Source organism: Ictalurus furcatus, chromosome 7 (assembly GCF_023375685.1).
Source record: "Ictalurus furcatus strain D&B chromosome 7, Billie_1.0, whole genome shotgun sequence".
NCBI classification, from domain to species: Eukaryota; Metazoa; Chordata; class Actinopteri; order Siluriformes; family Ictaluridae; genus Ictalurus; species Ictalurus furcatus.
In genome coordinates this window covers 27,959,636-27,979,991 of record NC_071261.1, presented here as the reverse complement: position 1 = coordinate 27,979,991, position 20,356 = coordinate 27,959,636, and the positions used below count along the sequence as shown (strand labels likewise).

General features: G+C 39.6%; 2 protein-coding genes across 3 annotated transcripts; both read right to left on the bottom strand.

The window, feature by feature from the left end:
• Positions 1 to 2,803: 2,803 nt before the first annotated feature.
• On the bottom strand, positions 2,804 to 8,194 carry LOC128610372 (myeloid-associated differentiation marker homolog). 2 transcript variants are annotated; one of them, XM_053629639.1, is made up of 3 exons: positions 6,086 to 8,194; positions 5,731 to 5,850; positions 2,804 to 4,276 (listed from the first exon to the last, which is right to left on the bottom strand). In XM_053629639.1, the coding sequence occupies exon 3, from the start codon at positions 4,072 to 4,074 to the stop codon at positions 3,025 to 3,027; it is 1,050 nt and encodes a 349-aa protein (XP_053485614.1). In that variant the 5' UTR covers positions 4,075 to 4,276; positions 5,731 to 5,850; positions 6,086 to 8,194; the 3' UTR covers positions 2,804 to 3,024. The 2 variants fall into 2 exon arrangements, with proteins under 2 accessions (XP_053485614.1, XP_053485615.1); XM_053629640.1 differs by lacking the exon at positions 6,086 to 8,194 and having other exon boundaries at positions 5,726 to 5,757.
• Positions 8,195 to 9,657: 1,463 nt separating this feature from the next.
• On the bottom strand, positions 9,658 to 16,223 carry myadma (myeloid associated differentiation marker a). Its single transcript, XM_053629641.1, has 2 exons — positions 16,068 to 16,223; positions 9,658 to 10,819 (listed from the first exon to the last, which is right to left on the bottom strand). The coding sequence occupies exon 2, from the start codon at positions 10,654 to 10,656 to the stop codon at positions 9,772 to 9,774; it is 885 nt and encodes a 294-aa protein (XP_053485616.1). The 5' UTR covers positions 10,657 to 10,819; positions 16,068 to 16,223; the 3' UTR covers positions 9,658 to 9,771.
• Between the last annotated feature and the right edge of the window lie 4,133 nt (positions 16,224 to 20,356).

Here is a 20,356-nt window from a genome sequence, read left to right as displayed (position 1 = left end):
TCTTATAGCCACGCCCCATTTTGTGAAGCTCAACAACCTTTTGCTGCACATCACAGCTATATTCCTTGATCTTACCCATTGTTATGAATGACTAATGGAATTTGCCTATGTGTTTCCTCATATTTGTACTCCTGTGAAACAGGAAGTCATGGTTGAACAATTTCCTTTTCCTAGTCACCCAGGTGTACTAAAAAAATATATAAAACATCAATGGGAATATACTCCAAATATATTTTTCTCATATTAATTCTTAGGGGTGCCAATAATTGTTGCACACCTATATTTCACAAAGATATTTTTTTTGGAGAAACCTGTGTTGTGTTTGCAATTGCTATTAAACTAGTGGAACCATGCATCAAGTTTTAAACTGTATCGGTTCCTGGCAATCACTGGCACTGTGTTAATGGAGAAGAAGAACTACTGCTGGGGTTTTCGTAGTCTTGAACTAGTTGGTTTACGTATGAAAGGCATTTGCGAGTCTGGACTCGAGAAATTCACTGGCAAAATGCGACCCTGATATTTCAATACAAATCAGAATTCCACAGAAAAAGCCCAGTACTGCAGCTGAGATTAAAGTATTGTATTTAAAGTATGACTCATATCTAAAGAGTGGCTGTGTATCCTTTCGATAAAAGTACAATCATCTGCTATTGCATGTTTTATTTAAAGTGAATGAATTTACTCATTAATGTCATTTATATGAACCCAAAATCTGCAGATTTGTTGATTCTATGGATTTAAAAAGATTTAAAATTGTTTACAATCCAAGTAAACAGTTTATTTACTCGCGTTATGCTAACACAGCAGTGCAATCCGTGACCTGATTAGCATGAAGATTTTATGTGTGTTAGGCCTACAGCTTATAACACTTCTTCATAGTACAAAAATGACTTGATTGGCATACAGCAAAAGAACTGGATCAGTCCAGATCCAGAGAGAGAGAGAGAGAGAGAGAGAGAGAGAGAGAGAGAGAGAGAGGTGGGGGTGGAGAGCGAGAGGGAAGGGGGATGGAGAGAGAGAGAGAGAGAAGGGGGGTGGAGAGAGAGAGAAGGGGGGTGGAGAGCGAGAGAGAAGGGGATGGAGAGAGAGAGAGAGAGAAGTGGAGGTGGAGAGAGAGAGAAGTGGGGTGGAGAGCGAGAGAGAAGGGGATGGAGAGAGAGAGAGAGAGAAGTGGAGGTGGAGAGAGAGAAGGGGTGGAGAGAGAGAGAAGTGGGGTGGAGAGAGAGAGAATTGGGGTGGAGAGAGAAGGGGAGGTGGAGAAAGAGAAGGGGTGGAGAGAGAGAAAGAGAGAGAGAAGGGGAGGTGGAGAAAGAGAAGGGGGTGGAGACTAGAGCCAGAGAGAGAGAGAGAGAGAGAGAGAGAGAGAGAGACAGAGAGAATTATTTGAAAATAAATCAGTGATAGGGTGGTATGATGTGGTGTCAGTGGTATAAAATATTGTATAATAATAAGAGGCAGTTGTGTATGCCATGTGTTGTTCCAATAAAATGGTTAAATACCGTTTATGGTTCATTTCTGCTATGTCTTACATAACTATAAAACACCATACTAGGAAGTGTCTCTGCTAATCACTATAGTGTTTATTCCAGATTATACCACAGAGCTGTTAAATTCTCAATTTGATTGGTCAGAAGGTGTTCATTAATTTTGGATTACTGTAAGGCAGCACTGAAAGTAGTTCCGTCTGCAAAGCAAATCACAGGTTTATATTAAAGACCCCATTCTAATATATTATCGTTTCAATAATAATGCCTTATTCACAGGGAGCTGCATATCAGATGCTCCATATAATCTCAGCCTAATAATAAGCTTATTTAAGACAGTAGAAATAGAGGACTTTGCGCTTAGCAGTTTCTTGATAACCTGACAAGCTGCATTTTTGTCTTAACTTCAACAGAAAGGAACAATACAGACTGCTTAGGGGATGACTGTAACTATGTGACTCTAATGTAAGTGTAAAAAATTGTTAGTGTTGGTAAATTGCTGTAGTGTAAGTGAAATAAAACATGTCAGGGTGTGCTGTTATTGGAAAATAATCAACATCAGGGTGGTAACAGTAACTCCACTTAGCATCGGGCTACAACTCACCATCCCGGCGTTGATTATTTTCCTATAACATCACACCCCCTAGTGATTTATTCCTTAAGTAATGGTAATTAATAATTGTTATTCACAGTTACAATTTTGCTTATGAGTCTCTTTTAAATTGAATTCAATTTACAAAAATATTCACTATGACTTGAAATAACAATTCCATTCATCCATCCATCCATCCATCCATCCATTTTCTGTACCGCTTATACTACACAGGGTCACAGGGGAGACTGGAGCCTATCCCAGGGGACTCGGGGCACAAGGCAGGGGACACCCTGGGTATCGGGGGCCCAACACATCGCAGGACACAATCGCACACACACTCACACACCCATTCACACTCTACGAACTATTTGGAGATGCCAATCAGCCTACAATGCATGTCTTTGGACTGGAGGAGGAAACTGGAGAACTCAGAGGAAACCCTCAAAGCATGGGGAGAACATTCAAACTCCACGCGCACAGGTCCAGGCAGGAATCAATCCCAAAACCCTGGAGGTGTGAGGCAAACATGCTAACCCATCATGCCCCTCCCCCAAATAACAAGTCAAAATGTGTCAAGAACTACCACATATCACATGATATACTCACTGATATTTATATTATCATGTTTAATTTTAATCTTGAGGTCTGATTTGGGTGTTAATACAGAGACTGTCAGTGCTGAACAGGAAATTACTATATTGATACCAAACACAAATTTTCGAGCTGGTTCAAATAGTACAGTGACATCATAATTTGTTTTTAATTATGTCATTTATCAATTATTAATGGTCAATTATCAAATGTGTATACATAGTGGCTAGAAACCATGTATCTGCTGCAATATAAAAGCCGAGGATTAGTCATGTTATCAAGGAACAATTCTCATTTGTATTTAAAGCCGTAGACATACTATTAAACCATTCTTCCATTTCTACTAATTGGATTTTATTTATTAACATAAATATTAAGATTTTTAATGTAAACGTTGAAAGAATTTTGCTGGCTCCTTAGATCTGTCCTGTGCAGGCTCTGATGGTTGCCTATTATGTTTTGTTGTTGTAGATATCTGCTCAGTTCCACTGGCAAAACACTGTCCCTTATTTCATCTGGCGTTTCTATGGGACAAGGTTCAGAGGTGCTTGAGCTTGTAGTGTTCTCTTCTTCTTCATTAACATTTGAACGTAATATGCAGGCATCGCATACGCTGAGCAAGTAAAGCAGGAAGTTAAAGGCAGTTAGCCCAAGCACAACCATCAGTCTAGTCTGAGGCCAGAGTCCAAGATCATTTTGGCATGACCCAGGGAAGACGATTTGACCCAGATCTTGAATGAGATGGAATACAGGCCAGGCGACACTAAGGTACATGACAGCAGCAATCAAGTTGAATCCTTTCTGCCATATTTGATTGTGCTGGTTCTGAAATGTACAGCATATGATGCTGACAAATGTGCAGAAGAAGCACATGCAATATACAGCCAAGCTCCATATCATAGCTGGATGGACTTTGAATGGCACAATATTGGCGAGGAAGAAAATGATGGCGCTTGCTATGTACGTCTGAGACACCTGTAGCAGACCTGATCCCGTTGCCATATAGCATTTCGGGTCAATCCACACCATCCAAACTTCCACAAGGTGCCCCAGCGTAGCTATGCATGAGAAGATCTCGACCAGTATAAAGTAGCTGTAGAAAGCGTTGTCCTCTTGGCCTTTTAGAAAGTAGTTCGGAAAGATGATGGACACGCTAAGACAGAACAACGCTGCATAACTGGAGATGGTAATGGAAATGTTGCGCCAGAATATTGGCCTGACACCCATGTGGAAAGAGAACATCAGTATCAGTAGGTTCAAAAGAGAGCCAATGAAGCTAAAGGTCCAGCAAAACACGCACAATACACCGACTTCTCCATCCCATCTGCGACTACATATTATGAGGCCAAAAGATACACAAGACGATACCAGAGCAGCTATATTCGCCACGTTTATATACAACATGATCCACCGGCAAGTTCGGAACAATCGATGAAGTTCAACTGAGGTCAGATCAGCGTGCCTATGAGTAAATTCAGGTTTACTATCGTCAGTTAAAGCTGGTCAGTTTTCCACAGGAACACTTCAGCTTATGCAGTTCTGATGCCAAAACACAAGATGGCGCTGTTTGAATCGAAACTGGTGGATCTTTTAAATATGGTTTTTGCTGTAAAGAAAAAAGAAAAACATACATACAAGTTATGGGCCTGGTTCACATAGCCAGTCTAGGCTGTAGTTTTTGTCACATAGCTTATACATTATCCTTAAATAAGCTAAAAGTAACAAAATTCAAACCCTAGATACATTACTGCTAGCCAGACACACTTTAATTAAAGAAAATGATATATTCAGCAGTGTGTGTTTTTTCATCACAGTTTTATATCTTATTCTGTTCTTTTATGATAAGCTAATGAATTACAAAACAATGTAGGCTCTCTTATGGACAGCACTTTACTGTGTTGTAAACATGGTTTAATAACAAACTGGCATCAATAAAATGATGGTAAATCACAAGTCAGACTGATATAAAAAAGCTGTAATGTCTAAGACATTACAGAATTAAGAATTACAACTGTTTCACTGCGTTCCTTATTTGGTCAATGTTTCCTGATTTTCGTTGCTATTGTAATTGATTATCCTTGCTTTTTACTCTTTGTTAGTCGATTAAAACAGAGTTTAGTGAAGTATTTTGTGTCTTTTCCTGCACTATGTAGCTTTTCCTTAGCCTTGTATTTGAACCTGGTCCATGTAGCACTCAGGAATTTTCATTCTGAGTGTTTTGATATGCGTGTTTGAGCCATTAAGATCTTTGAGGGCTTTTTAAAGAACAGGACAATCAAGAAACAACCGATGTGTAAATGTTGCTTGTGTGCTATCTGGCTTGTTTTAAAATTTTTAGGCAAGAAAGACCTCAATCACTTGTTAAACAAGTGCAAAACTAAAGACAGGAAAGATGTCTCGGCTGACTGACCACATTTTTCTTTTATCTTCATTATTTTCCCTTTGGTAGGAGACTACAGTGATTAAAAGTGACAATAAAACGCATTGATTAATGCAGAACTTCCCTCCAAAAGCACTGGAACAGCGGCCAATTCGTTGCCACTTTTCTCCCATAGACAGCTCACTGGTCTTCATGTTGGTTTGTCCTTTTTAACAACAAACGCAGTCTTCATAGGTGAAACCCAGGGGCTCAAACCAAAAGTAGACATTTAGAGCTATAAACTGTTTAACCAATCAATCTAACAAGGCACACTTGGGCAACAAGAAGTACCGGTCAGTCATATGTTCCAATATTTTTGATCACTTGAAAATTGGGTGGGTTCCAACAAAAGGTGCCATGTTTTAAGTTGTTTAAGACATCTAGATGTAAATATCAGGAATTAAAAACTGAAATTACGATCTATCGTCTCATTCATTTTTTTTTTTAAATCTCAATCAATAATATCTTCAGTGTAAAGCAAAAACAAAAGAATCGGCCTAGCTGTTCCAATACTTTCACAAGGGACTGTATATTAAAAAGTATTCAGCTAAAAAGTGAATTACGACTATCAAACACTTTATTACTAGTACGTTCCTACTATATTATTACTGTATTGTATGAAGGACATGCACTTACTGTACCAGACTTTTCTCAACATCTGTTTTTCCTCTTGGTTTGTATATTAATGAGTCAGTCTGTCTGGAGGACAAAGTTCTCAGCTTCCACAGCAGCAGATTTCTATCCTTTACTTTCAGTTCCTCCTTAACAAGCATAATTTCAGAAATGAATCGCCAAATTCCTTTCTATTCTGATTTCAAGTATTTTAAACAACGAGTATAAAACAGTAACGGCACTAGTTCGAATCCAAACCATTAACACCACGCTTCACACTGACATTTTCCATAAGCTCTCCTCAATTTCAAGACTATTACAGTAAAGTGGTCATCTTCAGAATGGCACTTAGTCAAATCATTATGTAAACTTGGGTCTACTTACGTTTTAGCAGCATACACCGAGGCCTGTGATGTTAAGCTTCTACAATCCAGAGACTTCAACCTGTTGTTGATTTCCTCCCAGAACGATCAATATAACACATCTACATCATATGACCTCCTCTCCACCCAGGGTAAATAATAAAAAAAAAGAAACCTCAGCAATAGTACTGTCTAATGTCATAAAGCATCCATTTTGAACGCTGTTTTGATATCTTTAGATTCATGTACAGAGTCCTTGATACTAGAACCAGGGTAATGTTTCAGATGATATATCGTGCATACTACTAAAATTGAAGTTAATGAAGCTACAAGTGGTGCTAAAAGACAACGTGAAGCTTAATTTGATGACAAAATAATGCATTTACACTTTTGCTAAGTAAGAAATACTACGCCAAAGTTGCTTATTTTCCAATAACAGCATGTCTCACAGGAAGTGTTTTACTCCTCTTATACCACAGCAAGTCGCCAAAGCTAACTATATTTTTATTTATTAAAGAACGACATACTTTTTAGCCGTTTTATTTACTTTACAGTTACATTTAATGTAGTGGAACATCTGTGAAACAAGTTAGTATCGGTCCTCTCTTACGTTATAGCTGTAGAAACAGTCGTTCCCTCACCAGCCTCTATTTTTCTCTCTCTCTAAATTAATAAGACAAAAATGTAGCTGGTCATGTTACTGAGAAGCCATACGCTGCAAAGATCGCCATCTCGAAGACTTTCCCATGACAGAAAACTTAAATGTCCAGCTTATCATTGTTACTCAATGCTACATAAAAGTCTCCTCACACTCTTCAAACTTTACCATAACACATACAGATTTTTAAAATCTGTTAACGTGTAGTGACCATCATAGAAGTTGTTACTATACAAATGAGAACATGCTAGATTGAGGGTTTTAATATAAACCTGTGCGCTCCTTCGAGACGGAACTACTGTCGTAGCTGCTGTTAATGAAAATGAGAATCGAGACGTCAACAGCTCAGTGGTATAACTACAAGTAACTTATTAACTCTACTGTACTACTTAATAAAAGAAAAGGAAAACATTTAAGCTACTTGCAAGCTGTTTGAATTTTTTTTTTTTTTTACAAAAAAGGAAAAATGCTACAACCTTGCTACAGGGAAATAATTAATTTAATTAACTAATCCCCTGTGTAGAGTTGTTTCTGGTTGTAAAAGCTATAACTGATCCAAAACTCTGTTAGTTCAAAATGTTGTTTTGAGCTCTTTAGACAAGAGGTTCTCAAACGTTTTGCAACCATGGAGGCCTTTAACAGCAAAATAATGCTGCGTTCAAGACCAAGCAGGGAAGTTTCATTTGAATGACTTTCCAACTGCACAGTAAAATCCCTAGTGTTGAATTAACACCCGGAGTTAATTTGTGTCCAGTGGATTTATATAAACACTGTAGGGTGTAAATTCAACACTCTGGGTGTTAAATCAACACTGGGGATTTTGCTGTGTGGTAATTCTTACTCGGAAAATCTGAGGTTTTCGAGAGGTCCGAGCTGCGATTCTGTGACGTCCTTTCAACATGGGGTGATACTTTAATACTTTAAAACGTTCATTCACTTTCTGTAAGATTTGTTTTTTTCTTAGTCAAACTGCTTTTTCATGTTATTCTCGGCACTATTAACAGTGAATTATGGTATCCAAATAAACAATAAATAATGCACTAAATAAACAACTTTTTAAATTCCAGTTTTTCTAGACAGATTACAGAATTGAGTATTCATCTGATGGTTGGGTTTGAAGGCTCTGAAGGCTAGAATGTAGGAAGTTCTGACTTAGAAAATTCCCAGATGTTGTGAATGCAGCATGAATTCCATGCACCGCCTCAACACCATTTTTAAAAAAAATTTATAAATGTCCACACCCCAAGTATTAAAATGTGTACGAATTTATTATTTCGGTTTGAGCCACAGAGGGTTTTTTTTTAAAAAAAATTATGAATTACTTTTAAGTTATTCAGGTTTGGATTAAGCCCGTTCAATTCAAATGACATGTCAAAAACACAACAACAAAACCTCAATAATAAATAATAATAACTTCATTAATGGTGCATTTCCACCACTGTAACAAAACAAACTGCGGAACACCAGAGATGCTTCACAGACCCCACTTTGAGACCCGCTGCTTTAAACATCACAAAGTTGTTCTGAAGAACCATGAAATGAAAAAGAAAGAAAAACACTCGCACCCATCTGGTAAGTAAAATGCAAAACTTTATAAAGGTTATATATTTAAAACACTGAACTTTGGTATCCATAAACACATCAGAGTGCAACAAGCTCAAACATGTGACATTTTTATTCACTTAATACTCATTTAAGTCTGGAAATACTTCATAAAGTATAAAGGGGGGGGGGGGGGACAAATGGATTTCTACATTATTCATTTGACAATGTTTTACTACCTGAGTAGTAATGGACCTTTAATGGTCGCCGTTGTTCCTAATGGTTCCTGATGGCTTATCTAATTTTATTCTAACGTTGATAATTTACGTATTGAAGACGCAAGATGTTTCCGCTGGTATTTAGTAGCAACCCAAAATAGAAACCTTCAGGAAAATGCTGAAACTCATTGAGTTTCCCATTAAGGTCCATTACATAAAGGAAACCATAAACTATTTCTAACACTAATGGTTTTGTTTTTTTTTCCCCCAGCAGGGCAACACATTGGATTAAAATAAAATTTCAAATTCAGTCGTTGAATACTGTGTATAAAGCACAAAACTGGGTTAAAGATTATATGAGTATAACGATTCAGGTTTCATAGGCACAGTGCAGCTCATGTCTCAGCTCAGCAGTGTGTGAATCTCTCACATAAAGGCGACAGTGTAAAAAGCAAACATCGTGAGGCAAAGATATCACACGAACGAGATCGATATAGACGTCGCATCAAAACAACACAAATAAATACAGGCACAGTTCAACATGTGGAGCTTTCACATAAAGGCAACAGTGGTAGACATCAGGAATTTGCCTATAATCAATTATGCATTATATCACAATATTTCAACACTCACAACACGATCATGGGAAAATATGATGACATTCAGGAATGGAAGAAGAGTGCTGGGGATTCACTTGTGAACCAATTGTGAATTTTTCAAGTAAAATTCTCGCTAGGTCATTCTAACCAGCTAGATCTTAGTTAATATCTGAGAAAGAATCTTGCTTTGTTTTAATCATAAGCGAAAGTAAATGTTTTTAAAAAAAGAAAAAACTCATGTAGCTTGACAACAAATAAAGAGTGACTGACCTTGCTACAGGTTTTCAGCTAACAGCCTAATGGCTCGCTAGTAACAAGGTAAGCTAACCAGCTGATGTTAGCAGGTTGCTAACATCATATATTAAAGCTGCAGTATACAAGTATACTAAGCTAGCTGGCTAATTCACGGAAAGTTTTGCTTAGAGATACGCGTTTTCTCTTCACAATGAACAATAAGGAGTCAAGCTTGGAGCATGGTTAATTAATGAAAAATATTTATATACTGTATATCTTTCTGACATGACTGGAGAAACGTGCTAAAAGGTCAATTTATTATTCAAATTTATATCAGGTATAGTTGTTTTTTAAAAACGCAAATGTCTTGTTTTTAATTTCTTTACTGTGCACACTTTTTGTTTCGGTCCAAATTTCCACTCTAGTCCCATAATTCCATAATTCCGATTTCAACTTTTCAAACACGGACAAACACGAGTCGTGCGGAGTACACTAGATCTGCCAGGTAGATCAGGAAGTTAAGGCCCGTCAGAACGGCTATGATCACCAGTTTATCCCAATCACAGAGACCATGATACTGACTGCAATCATAGGGCCTCCGAGACCGACCATTGTAATGACTGTCAAACTGGAACACGGGCCAGATGATGGTAGCGGTGAGGTACATCGCAGTAGCTAACAAGGCGTAAGCGGATAGGAAACGGGCAAACGGGAACGGAAGCAAGCCGGTACACTCTCCGACGCACATCACCACAATACCAGCGGCAATGATGAAGCAGATACAGTACACAGCCATGCACCACTTCAACGCCGGGTGCTGATCATACGACACAGGATTACTAATAAACACAAAAATAACACTGGCTACGAACGTCTCGCAGACCTTCAGGAGCCCGGGCACCGTCGCCATGTAGGCGGCCACTTCACCAGGCCGCGCCCGCGTCAGGCTGACCTCCAATAGGTATGCCACTGTGGCCAGGCAGGAGAAAACAGTGCTGACAATCCTGTAGTCACGTGCCTCGCTACGCCCAGAGTAGCCCTTCAGGAAGTACAGCGGGAAAATGATGGACGCGGAGAGGCACAGCAGACCTGCGTAGCACGCCACCGTGATGGGAAAGTTGTTCCACGAGACAGGCATACGCGACTGAAGGCTCAGAAGCTCGACAATCAGAACCAACATGGTGCAGATGAAGCTGAACACCCAGCAGAACACGCTCCAGTCGAACATGCCGCCAGACGCATACGCACCATGAGCGGCCACGCTGAACGCCACACACGTGAACGCCAGCGCGGCCAGGCGGGTCCACATCACGCGCGAGGTCTGCAGCACAACCAACGGCATGACTGGATATGGATGACTTCGATGATTTCTTTCAAGTTTGTCAAATGATATCAATAAGATTTAATCAAAGCTGTCCAGTGATGTGCAGAGGGGAAACCAGAAATCCCTTTCTCTGATTGGTGAAGAGAGACGCAAGAGTCTGGTCTTCCTAGTTCAGGGAAACCTGCAAGTAAAAAAAAACAACAACGAAAACATCATTGAGTAAAAACCTGTGGCCATTTTCAACTCATGTGATGGAGGTATTATATAATTAACATTAAGGCAGAATCTAATCCAAGCATGTATCTGATCAGCTCAAGCCCTTGATTAAGGAACCAGTCGAGAGATCTGAACTCACAACCCTCTACAGTGAGTAGCACAAGATAACATCAGGGTGTGAAGTCTGCCCTAAACCATTCACTTGGGTTAGTTACTTTAAATCTTGTACAGTGTGTACAGTTCCAGTTGCACCTTAGACACTTCTTATGTGTTTTTACTAGTACTGTACTAGCACTAGTTTTTACTGCCTTTTTTTCAGTGTTATATGTTTACTTTTAAATCTGCCTGTCAAACGAGTCATTTTTTAAAACACAGAGAAATCAGACAAAACTCAAATGGACCAAAAAAACAAAAACAAACATGCATTCACAAAAGTCTTGTTTCTGTGAAATGACTCTCTTATTTATTGTGCAAAAAGAAAAATCTTGTCAAGCATGTTTTACATTAGAAAAGTCGTCTCATTTTAAGAAGACATATCCAAATTTGTCTTAATAAGATATCCCAGCCAATATTGAGCAAGGTTTAACCAGGAACAAGCTACAACAATGGTTTGCATAAAATACCAGAAGAGGAACAAGATGGTTTTCCTTATTTTATGATTAAGACCACCTCAATTTTTCAATGAGGCAGCTACAGCGGGGGAAATATGGATTGGACACGTCAACACTTTTTTTTTTTTCAATAAATATATTTCCAATGAGGTTATTCACATAAAATTTTCACCAGACTTCGGTATTAACTCACGAAATCCACACATAGAAAGAATTCACAACATTAAAGTCCATAAATGAAGTTATGTGTAATAAAGCAGAACGACACAGGAAAAAAGTATTGAACACACTAACTGAAATTTATTTAATACTTAGTGGAGAAATCTTTGTTTGTAATGACAGCTTCAGGGCGCTTCCTGTATGAAGAATTTAATGGGTCGCAGTATTCAGGTGTGATTTTGGCCCGTTCTTCTAAACATATTGTCTTTAAATCTTGTTCAATTGGATTCGAGTCAGGTGATTGACTGGGCCATTCTAACGCCTTGATTTTTTTCCTCTGAAACCAATTGAGAGTTTCCTTTGCTGTATGCTTTGGATCGTTGTCCTTCTGGAAGCTCCACTCACGTCCAGTACTTATTTCCCCCACTGTATGAGTCATGGTTATGCTGAAATCCACACTGAACTACATTACCCATCAGCCCCAGCACGTCACATGTCCCACTGATCTCTCACACTTGTTCGGTGTAACCCCTAATAGAAGTTCTAGTTGTTCAGCACCTAATTGTCAAGCTTTTGTTGTTGTCGTGTTCATATGTTATGTGCCCTCGTCTGCATGTTTTTGCCTTGTGTCCATTGTTACATTTATGGTTCTTGTTTTTACGGTTTTGCTTGATTGTTTTTCCCTGTTTTAATAAAAAATAGCACCGCTTCTGGTTCCTTAATTTAACACAAAGTCACTTATGCTCTTTGAAGAAATTGTGTCTTATTGTAAGGGAAAAAAATTCTTGAAGTCAGCTCAATCAAGAGACCAAAATACTCCATTTTAAGTAATTCTATCTTGAATAACTGAGTTTTTATTGCTTGCGATAAGCACAACTTGCTTACATTTTGGCATTTTTGTCTAGTTTTAAGATCCCATAGCATTTTTAGTGACTAGATATTCATACTATTTTCAAGAATTCTTACCAAGTCAGTTTTGCTTTAGTACACTTGAACTAGATTTACGAGTGGTTTGCTTGTTTCAAGAAAGGCTTTTTTTTAAATTTTTTTGCAGTGTTCAGACTCTTCTCTGTTCTGGCACCTAGGTGGTGGAAAGAATTTCCCCTACATGTCCGAACAGCTGAGTCACTGCCAGTCTTCAAACCATGTCAAAAGACCTACCTCTTCCTGAATACTTAAATTAGCCCCTCCCCAACAACGCTTTTAGACTGATGATATTCTTAGTCTGTGACCTAGTAAGCCAGTATCAGGATGTGTTTACTGATAAATACATGGAAAATGTAAATACAAAGTTTACAGCGAATGATAAAGCTAGGTTGTAGGTGTACATTTAGAGTTAGAACTTAAGACCGTGTTAAAACAATATTACACTAGGCTTTGATCGAGCTTAATATCAATCGGTGTAACCGGCTGCTGATCACTGAATCTTAACCGCTGGCCATGTGTGAGCGTGATTAGAGAAGAGCTGCATGATTGGAGAAAATATCTGCACTGACAAGCAAGAGAACCACCAATCAAGCTCTGACGCACACTATCATGACACGAAGAGCATTTCTGCCTGCCTTCATTTGTATGACTATTGCACAAGGACTTCCACTTCGTTGTGGTTTTAAACGCTAACAACACACAAACACAACACCTTTATAGACAACCATACACATTTACGCCTGGACTTCCTGTCACACATTGCGCAACTCAAAGCGAAATCATGAGCACGTAGGCTATGTAGATGCAATGCTACGTCCTCTTTGAGCACTAGGGGTGAGACAACGGCACAATCTATTTCTGTGACTCGAAAGGGGGCGTGGCCATTTAATGGACTCCATCAGCATGGTGTGTGAATTCTGGTTCCGGGAGTTTCTCATCCTCAGTTACATCACTCAATTTCATAACTAGAGATGTGCTCTGGATCCCACTTGAACAGTTACACTTGTCTGAACTTCTCGCAATAGTTTCTGATGAATTTAGTCGGTTCCGTTTCATAAAATATAAACAACCTCGCAGGTTAATTTAAACCACTGTAAATGTAAATGAACCGCACAGTGCTTGCTCGCTCTGACGTCAAAGTAAAAACTTCATGCTCGGGCAACCCGCAGGATCCCAGTGTTGAGGTAGGAGGGTGCTGTCCCAGACAAGGTCTTGTACGTGAGCATCAAGGCCTTGAATTTGATGCGGGCGGCTACAGGAAGCTAGTGGAGGGAGATGAAGAGGGGTGTGACGTGGGTTCTTTTGGGCTGGTTGAAGACGAGGCGTGCTGCTGCATTCTTAATCATCTGGAGGGGTTTGATGGAGCTGGTTGGGAGGCCCGAGTGTAGTGCGTCGCAGTAGTCCAGTTTTGAGATAACAAGAGCCTGGACGAGTATCTGTGTAGCCTGTTCGGTGAAATAGGGTCTGATTTTCTTGATGGTGTATAGAATGAACCTACAGGACCGTTGAGTTGTTGAAATGTGGTCTGTAAAGGTCAAGCTCTCGTCAAAAGTCACCCCAAGGTTCCTGGCCATCCTGGTTGGCTTTTTATGTTACAATTCTGACTATCTGCTACCCCTAACCAAGCCACAGCAACACCGCAAGCATGATATCTTGTCCAGTCGAAGACATTCTCCCAGCATGGCCAGTTCATACACACAAGAATGTTTCAGGTTGGTACTGCTTGTTTACACACTCCTCAGTATCGTTGCGGTTTGATTATCGGAAACGGAAGCACTAATTCGTAATTGTATGATGTTCATAAGTACTTGTGAGATAAGAATTTGCATTTATGAGTTTATGAGTGTAAGGTTGAAGAGGTAAAGTTATAATTGTGTAACGTTAACTCACAATTTTCAGAATAAATGTCACAGTTGAGTGAAAATAGCTCACACCAAGATAAAAAAAAAAGCTGCAACTGAGTGATTGACTTGCAATTGTGAGATGAAAAGTCGCAATCACTCGAGCAAGAGTGCTGTTGTAGTGATATTGGGGAGCGAGTAAACGTAAGTAACGGGTTCGATGTACCCAACTGCTATTTTATGCATTTTATGTAGTGAACACAGACTAGCAGAGTGATACAAACAGTGAAATGCACCAGTGCTGTTATGCTGAATATCAGTATGCCACTCGTTCAATCAAATTAGTGGACCAGATGTATAACTGTGTGATGTCAATCACTTGCAAGCGAATAAGTGGGAATTGTGAGATCTTATGTTGCAATTGTTCTTTGAAATTTCACTGTATCATGTCGCACTTGTGAGAAAGACGGTAAGCTACGTAAAAATCTCACAATTACAAAATTTTTATTTATTTATTTATTTTAAATGGATGGACGGATTCTCATACATCCCAGATACGAGCTTCCATACAGTCCTGAGGTAAACATCTCATCTCAACCAGATAATTCAATAATAATTCCTTAGATTTATATAGCGCTTTTCTAGACACTCAAAGCGCTTTACATTGTATAAAGGGAAGGAGGGGGGGGGGTCTCCTCAACCACCCCTAGTGTGTAGCATTCACATGGATGATGTGACGGCAGCCGTAGCGCACCAGAACTCCCACCACACACCAGATATTAGTGGACAGGAGAGAGTCCATCCATCCATCTTCTATACCGCTTTATCCTTTTCAGAGTCACGGGGAACCTGGAGCCTATCCCAGGGAGCATCGGGCACAAGGCGGGGTACACCCTGGACAGGGTGCCAATCCATCCAGGAGAGAGTGATGTAGCCAATTCAGAGATGGAGATTATTAGGGGGCCATGATGGAGTAGGGCCAATGGGGGAATATCGCCAGGACACCGGGGTTACACCCCTACTCTTTACAATAAATGTCCTGAGATTTTTAATGACCACAGAGAGTCAGGACCTCAGTTTAACGTCTTATCTAAAAGGGCATTAGGACCCACACAGACCACAGGGTGAGCGCCCCCTGCTGGCCTCACTAATACCACTTCCAGGAGAACTGCAGATGCCTTGTGAACCTGGGGGTATGGATAGTGTGAGATCTATCTGTGTGTGTATATGTGTGGATGCTGTTCTTGAGGGCGGATGTGGTGAAGGTGTGGCTGAACAAGCGCGGTCATGGCGGGGCGTGCGCGCGCGCGCGCGCGTGTGTGTGTGTGTGTCGGGTTCATGCACTCCTATGAATCAGGCCGGATTTGCTTTGAACGCTGAAGCGGGTGGGGTTGATGCACGGATTTGGTTTGGTCCAATTAAATAATAATAAAACACGTTTCATTCCGCTATTCAAATGATGGACACTAATTTATCTAGTCCAGTGTCTGTGTGTGTGTGTGTTTACATTAAAAGGTTAATAGGTTACATTCCTAAAGCAGATAAGGAATGCATGTGGTTCCCGTATGTAACGGTCACAGCTGTTGATTAAAAGTTTATACACCCTTTCCTTTATAAATCCAAGTAAAAAACGCACCCGTTTCGGTAAGAAAGCCGAGCAGAGAGACAAACTCACCTCTTCCGCCTGTTTTCTTCGTTAACGGATGTTTCTTTCGCTGGAGATCGGTGTGGTATGTGAGCTCTCTGCCCCAGACTCTGCTCAGCTTCTCTTCCTTTCCAGGACTGTGAGAGATCCACGCCCAGAAACACCGAATTAGGACTTTACGCACGCACGCACGCGCGCGCGCGCGCGCACACACACACACACACACACACACACTTACTTCTGCTCTGTGTCATTTCCCTTTCCCATGCTGGATAATGCTCTGGACATGACTCCTTTATTAACCCTTTATCCCACAGCACTGCTGAAATCATCTCCATTCTGATTGGTCAGAAGATATTGATTAATTTTCTGCAGCAGCAGCTCTGACAATAGTTATTATTATTATTACTACTACTACTACTACTATTATTATTATTATTATTATTATTATTATTGTGTGGCTTGCTGGAAAAAAAAACCCCAATAGAAACCCTCATAGAATTTGTAATGGTTTTAATGGTTATAATGGGGATTGTATTGGTTTTAATGGGAACTGTAATGGTCACTGTGGGTTTCTACTGGTCATTTGTTGCCATCTACTGGTGGCATGTTATGTCTAGTGGATACCATTAAGGACCAAATATGGTCATGGTAATGATTTTAATGGTTGCCTGATGGATTGTAATGGTGTTTGTAGTGGAAACCATTAGAAATTCTGTGATGATTTCTGTTGTTGTTGTGTTGTTGTTTTTTTTTTTAGCAGGGTGTGTTCTAATCTATAGTCATGTGAAAAAAAAATAAGTACACCCCATGGAAATTGTTCATTGACATTTGGACATGCAAAGATTTGATCACCTTTGAAACAGTGTCTATAGTTGATGTACTTGAACAAAACCACAAGGAAACATAGCTTTTTCAATCAGTTATTCAACAGAAATATCAATGTATGTTGTGTTCTTCTGTGGAAAAAGTAAGTACATCCTTGATTTCAGATGCTAGTACTGCACCCTTTAGCAGAAATAACATCTTGTAGGCATTTCCATAATTGTCCACCAGGCTTGCTGGAATTTTTGACCACTCTTCCATGCAATATTCTTTCAGTTACGAGCTGTTTGAGGGTTTTCTTGCATGTTCTGCCTGTTTCACATCCACCCACAACATTTCAATGGGATTCAAATCCTGGCTTTGACTAGACCCTTCCATAACCCCCCATTTCTCCTTTTTGAGCCATTCATTTGTGGAGTTGCTAGTATGTGTAGGATCATTATCCTGTTGAAAGATCCACTTTCGGTTTAATTTCAACTTTCGGACAGATGGCCTCACATTATCTTCATGCACTCTTTGATATGATGCAGAATTCATAGTTGAATCAATGAATGCAAGCCGTCCAGTCCCTGAGGCAGCGAAGCAACCCCAAACCATAACATTTCCACCACCGTGCTTCACAGTTGGTATGAGGTGCTTCTCCTGAAAAGCTGTCTTTGGTCAACGGCAAACATGTCTGCTGTTACTGTGGCCAAACAACTCTATCTTTAACTCTGTCCAGAGCACATTATTCCAAAAGGCCTGGTCTTTGCCTATATCCTCATCGGCAAACTGTAGTCCTGCAAATGCTTTTTCCTGGCACACCTCCCATGCAGCTCAAATTTGTGCAATCTCTTTCTGATTGTAGAAGCATGCACTTTGACCCCAACAGCTGCAAGACTTCTGTAGCTATTTGTAGATAAGTTTCTTTACAGTGGAATGATTTATTTAAAATAATATGGAGGTCATTTTAAATCCCTCACCAGACTCATAGGCATCCACAACCTTTTTTTCTGAAGGCCTTACTCTTTAGAACTCTTTAGATGTTGGCATGATGACACCACACACCTCAATAAAGGGAACACCAGACACTAGATATGAGGCGGGTTTAAATTAGACAGGTTCCACCTGCACTCCCTGAGCAGGTTCTAATCACTGGCACCAAATTTTCAACACCTGATTCTGATTTTATGGATTTGGAGGTGTGATAAGTGTAGGGGTGTACTTACTTTTTCCATGTGACTGGTCTGTCTTTTTTTTTTTTTCATTTAAATTGTGAAAATTACTACAAAAGGTCCATTTTATGTGTCATTCGATAGAGTGTATCGGCTTTATTAATAGGAACTGTTTAAAAGAGGATCGAATATTTGCTTGTCCAAATATGTGGGGAAAAAAAAAACAGCAACCCAAAACAACAATTTCCGTCGGGTGTACTTATTTTTTCACATGACTGTATATTTTCCTGTTTAAAAAGTAACACCTCATGCACAGGGACCTGTATGGAAGACTAATAATAAACCTTTTTTTTTTTTTTTTAAGTGTTGTTATGTAACAAAGAACAATATAATCTGTTGATGTGGAGTTTGGAACATGTGAGGAAAGGTCTTTTAACATTTAGGGAATTGGTCTCTAGTGTCAGCGCTTCTTCTGCAGTGGGAAAGTCTTCAGGTCAAAGGATTTTGTGTTTTTTTTTGTTTGTTTGTTTTTTGGTCATATTAATTTGAAGAGAAAAGACAAGACAGGCTGGTGATGGAATGAATGTCTTCAAATGCTTTAATGTAAGCGAGAACCAGAACCAGAACTAACTAGTTTCATGGACGTTTCACAACATGAAATGTAACTATAAAAGGTAAAAAAAAAAAAAAAAAAAATAGAATTCATTAATAAATTAAGCATTGTAATCATTTACAAATTGCTGTAATATAGGAGCTGTAATATGATATAAACTGTAATATATCTCTGCTTTGCATCAAGCTGCATCACACCACCCTTTCGTTAATTATTTTATTATTATTATATTGATTTAATTATAAAACTGTACACCACCAACTGTTTTATCCCTTACGTACAGTATTTATTCCCCTATCATTACTTTTTTTAATTAATTTGTCATCAAAATAGTACTTTGGTCAACTACTGTGTTGATAGTGTTTTATAAATGAAGTAGATTTGGCTGTAGAGGTGATCACAGGAACCACTACATGGAAATCTTTTCATTTGAACGTTCCCTCCCATTCAGGAAGTAACTGAATGCTTGAGTAATAAATCTCCTTTCTGGAGAAATAACACATTTCCGCTGTGCAGCGTATGTGTGACTTTCGCTTCCCCCTTGCTCCGCTTTGCTTGCACAGCTGAAACAGGAAGGCTATTTGTGAACCTGCTGTTAGTGTTCAGGGTTTGTGATGCATCAGTGCTTATTGTCGTAAAATGCTCACATTCTAGTTGATCTAGGATAAAAAATAATCTGCAGAATAAATCTGAATAAATGAAACAGATTTAATCATTGATATTAGTGCAAGTGGAGGCGATCGGAATGAGCACAGTGACGGCGTCATCGTGTTGACCTGCTTCATGTCTCGTGTTTAGGTCATGTTGATGCCGATTGGTGGTGCATGGTGGCTTACTGGTTAGCACGCTTGTTTCACACCTCTGGGGTTGGAGGCTTGAATTCTGCCTCTGCCCTGTGTGTGCAGAGCTTGCATGTTCTCCCCGTGCCTCATGGGGCTTCCTCCGGTTTCCTCCACCAGTCCAAAGTCATGCGTTGTAGGCTGTCGATAGTGTGTGAATGTGTGTGTGATTGGGTTGGCACCCTGTCGAGGGTTTCCTCAACCTTGGATCCTTGGGATAGCCTCCAGGCTCCTCCATGACCCTGTGTGGGATAAGCAATATGGAAAATGGATGGATGGTGCCAAACATGGAGCATTTACATGGATTTATATAGCAGATTTTTTTTTTTCTCTAAGGATTAAAGATTTCTGATTTGATCAGCTCTCTAACTCACAGCCATAGTTCACAAACCAAAAACATACACCTGAAACCTTTGGTACTCTACTGACTCACAGCTTTACAGGATATGTACTGCTCACAGTGCCTGACGGAAAGCTAACAAAATCACGTCAGACCTTAGTCACTGAGCATACAAACTGTTTTCCAGATTCCAGTGTTATAGGAGAGTCCAGTCATGAACAAGCAGGCTAAAGAACAATGCCAGCTCCTGAATAGACTGTCACCCAATTCATTCTTATTCTTATTGTCACTGAATCACTTTCCATGTCTATTGTATGTCTATTGTACATCTTTTCCCTCATTTACTTACATTGTATTTTGCATATCGGCTTCTGTTTTAATCATATTTGTTTAAGGTCTTGGGTTGTGCGTGTGTGTGTGTGTGTGTGTGTGTGTGTGTATGTGAGGGGTATATTCGGGGCCTTATTTTTCATATAATGCCATACACATCTTAATATCTAGACAAGTTTAGTCTCCATGTGCATTCTCCAGGTTCTCCAGTTTCATCC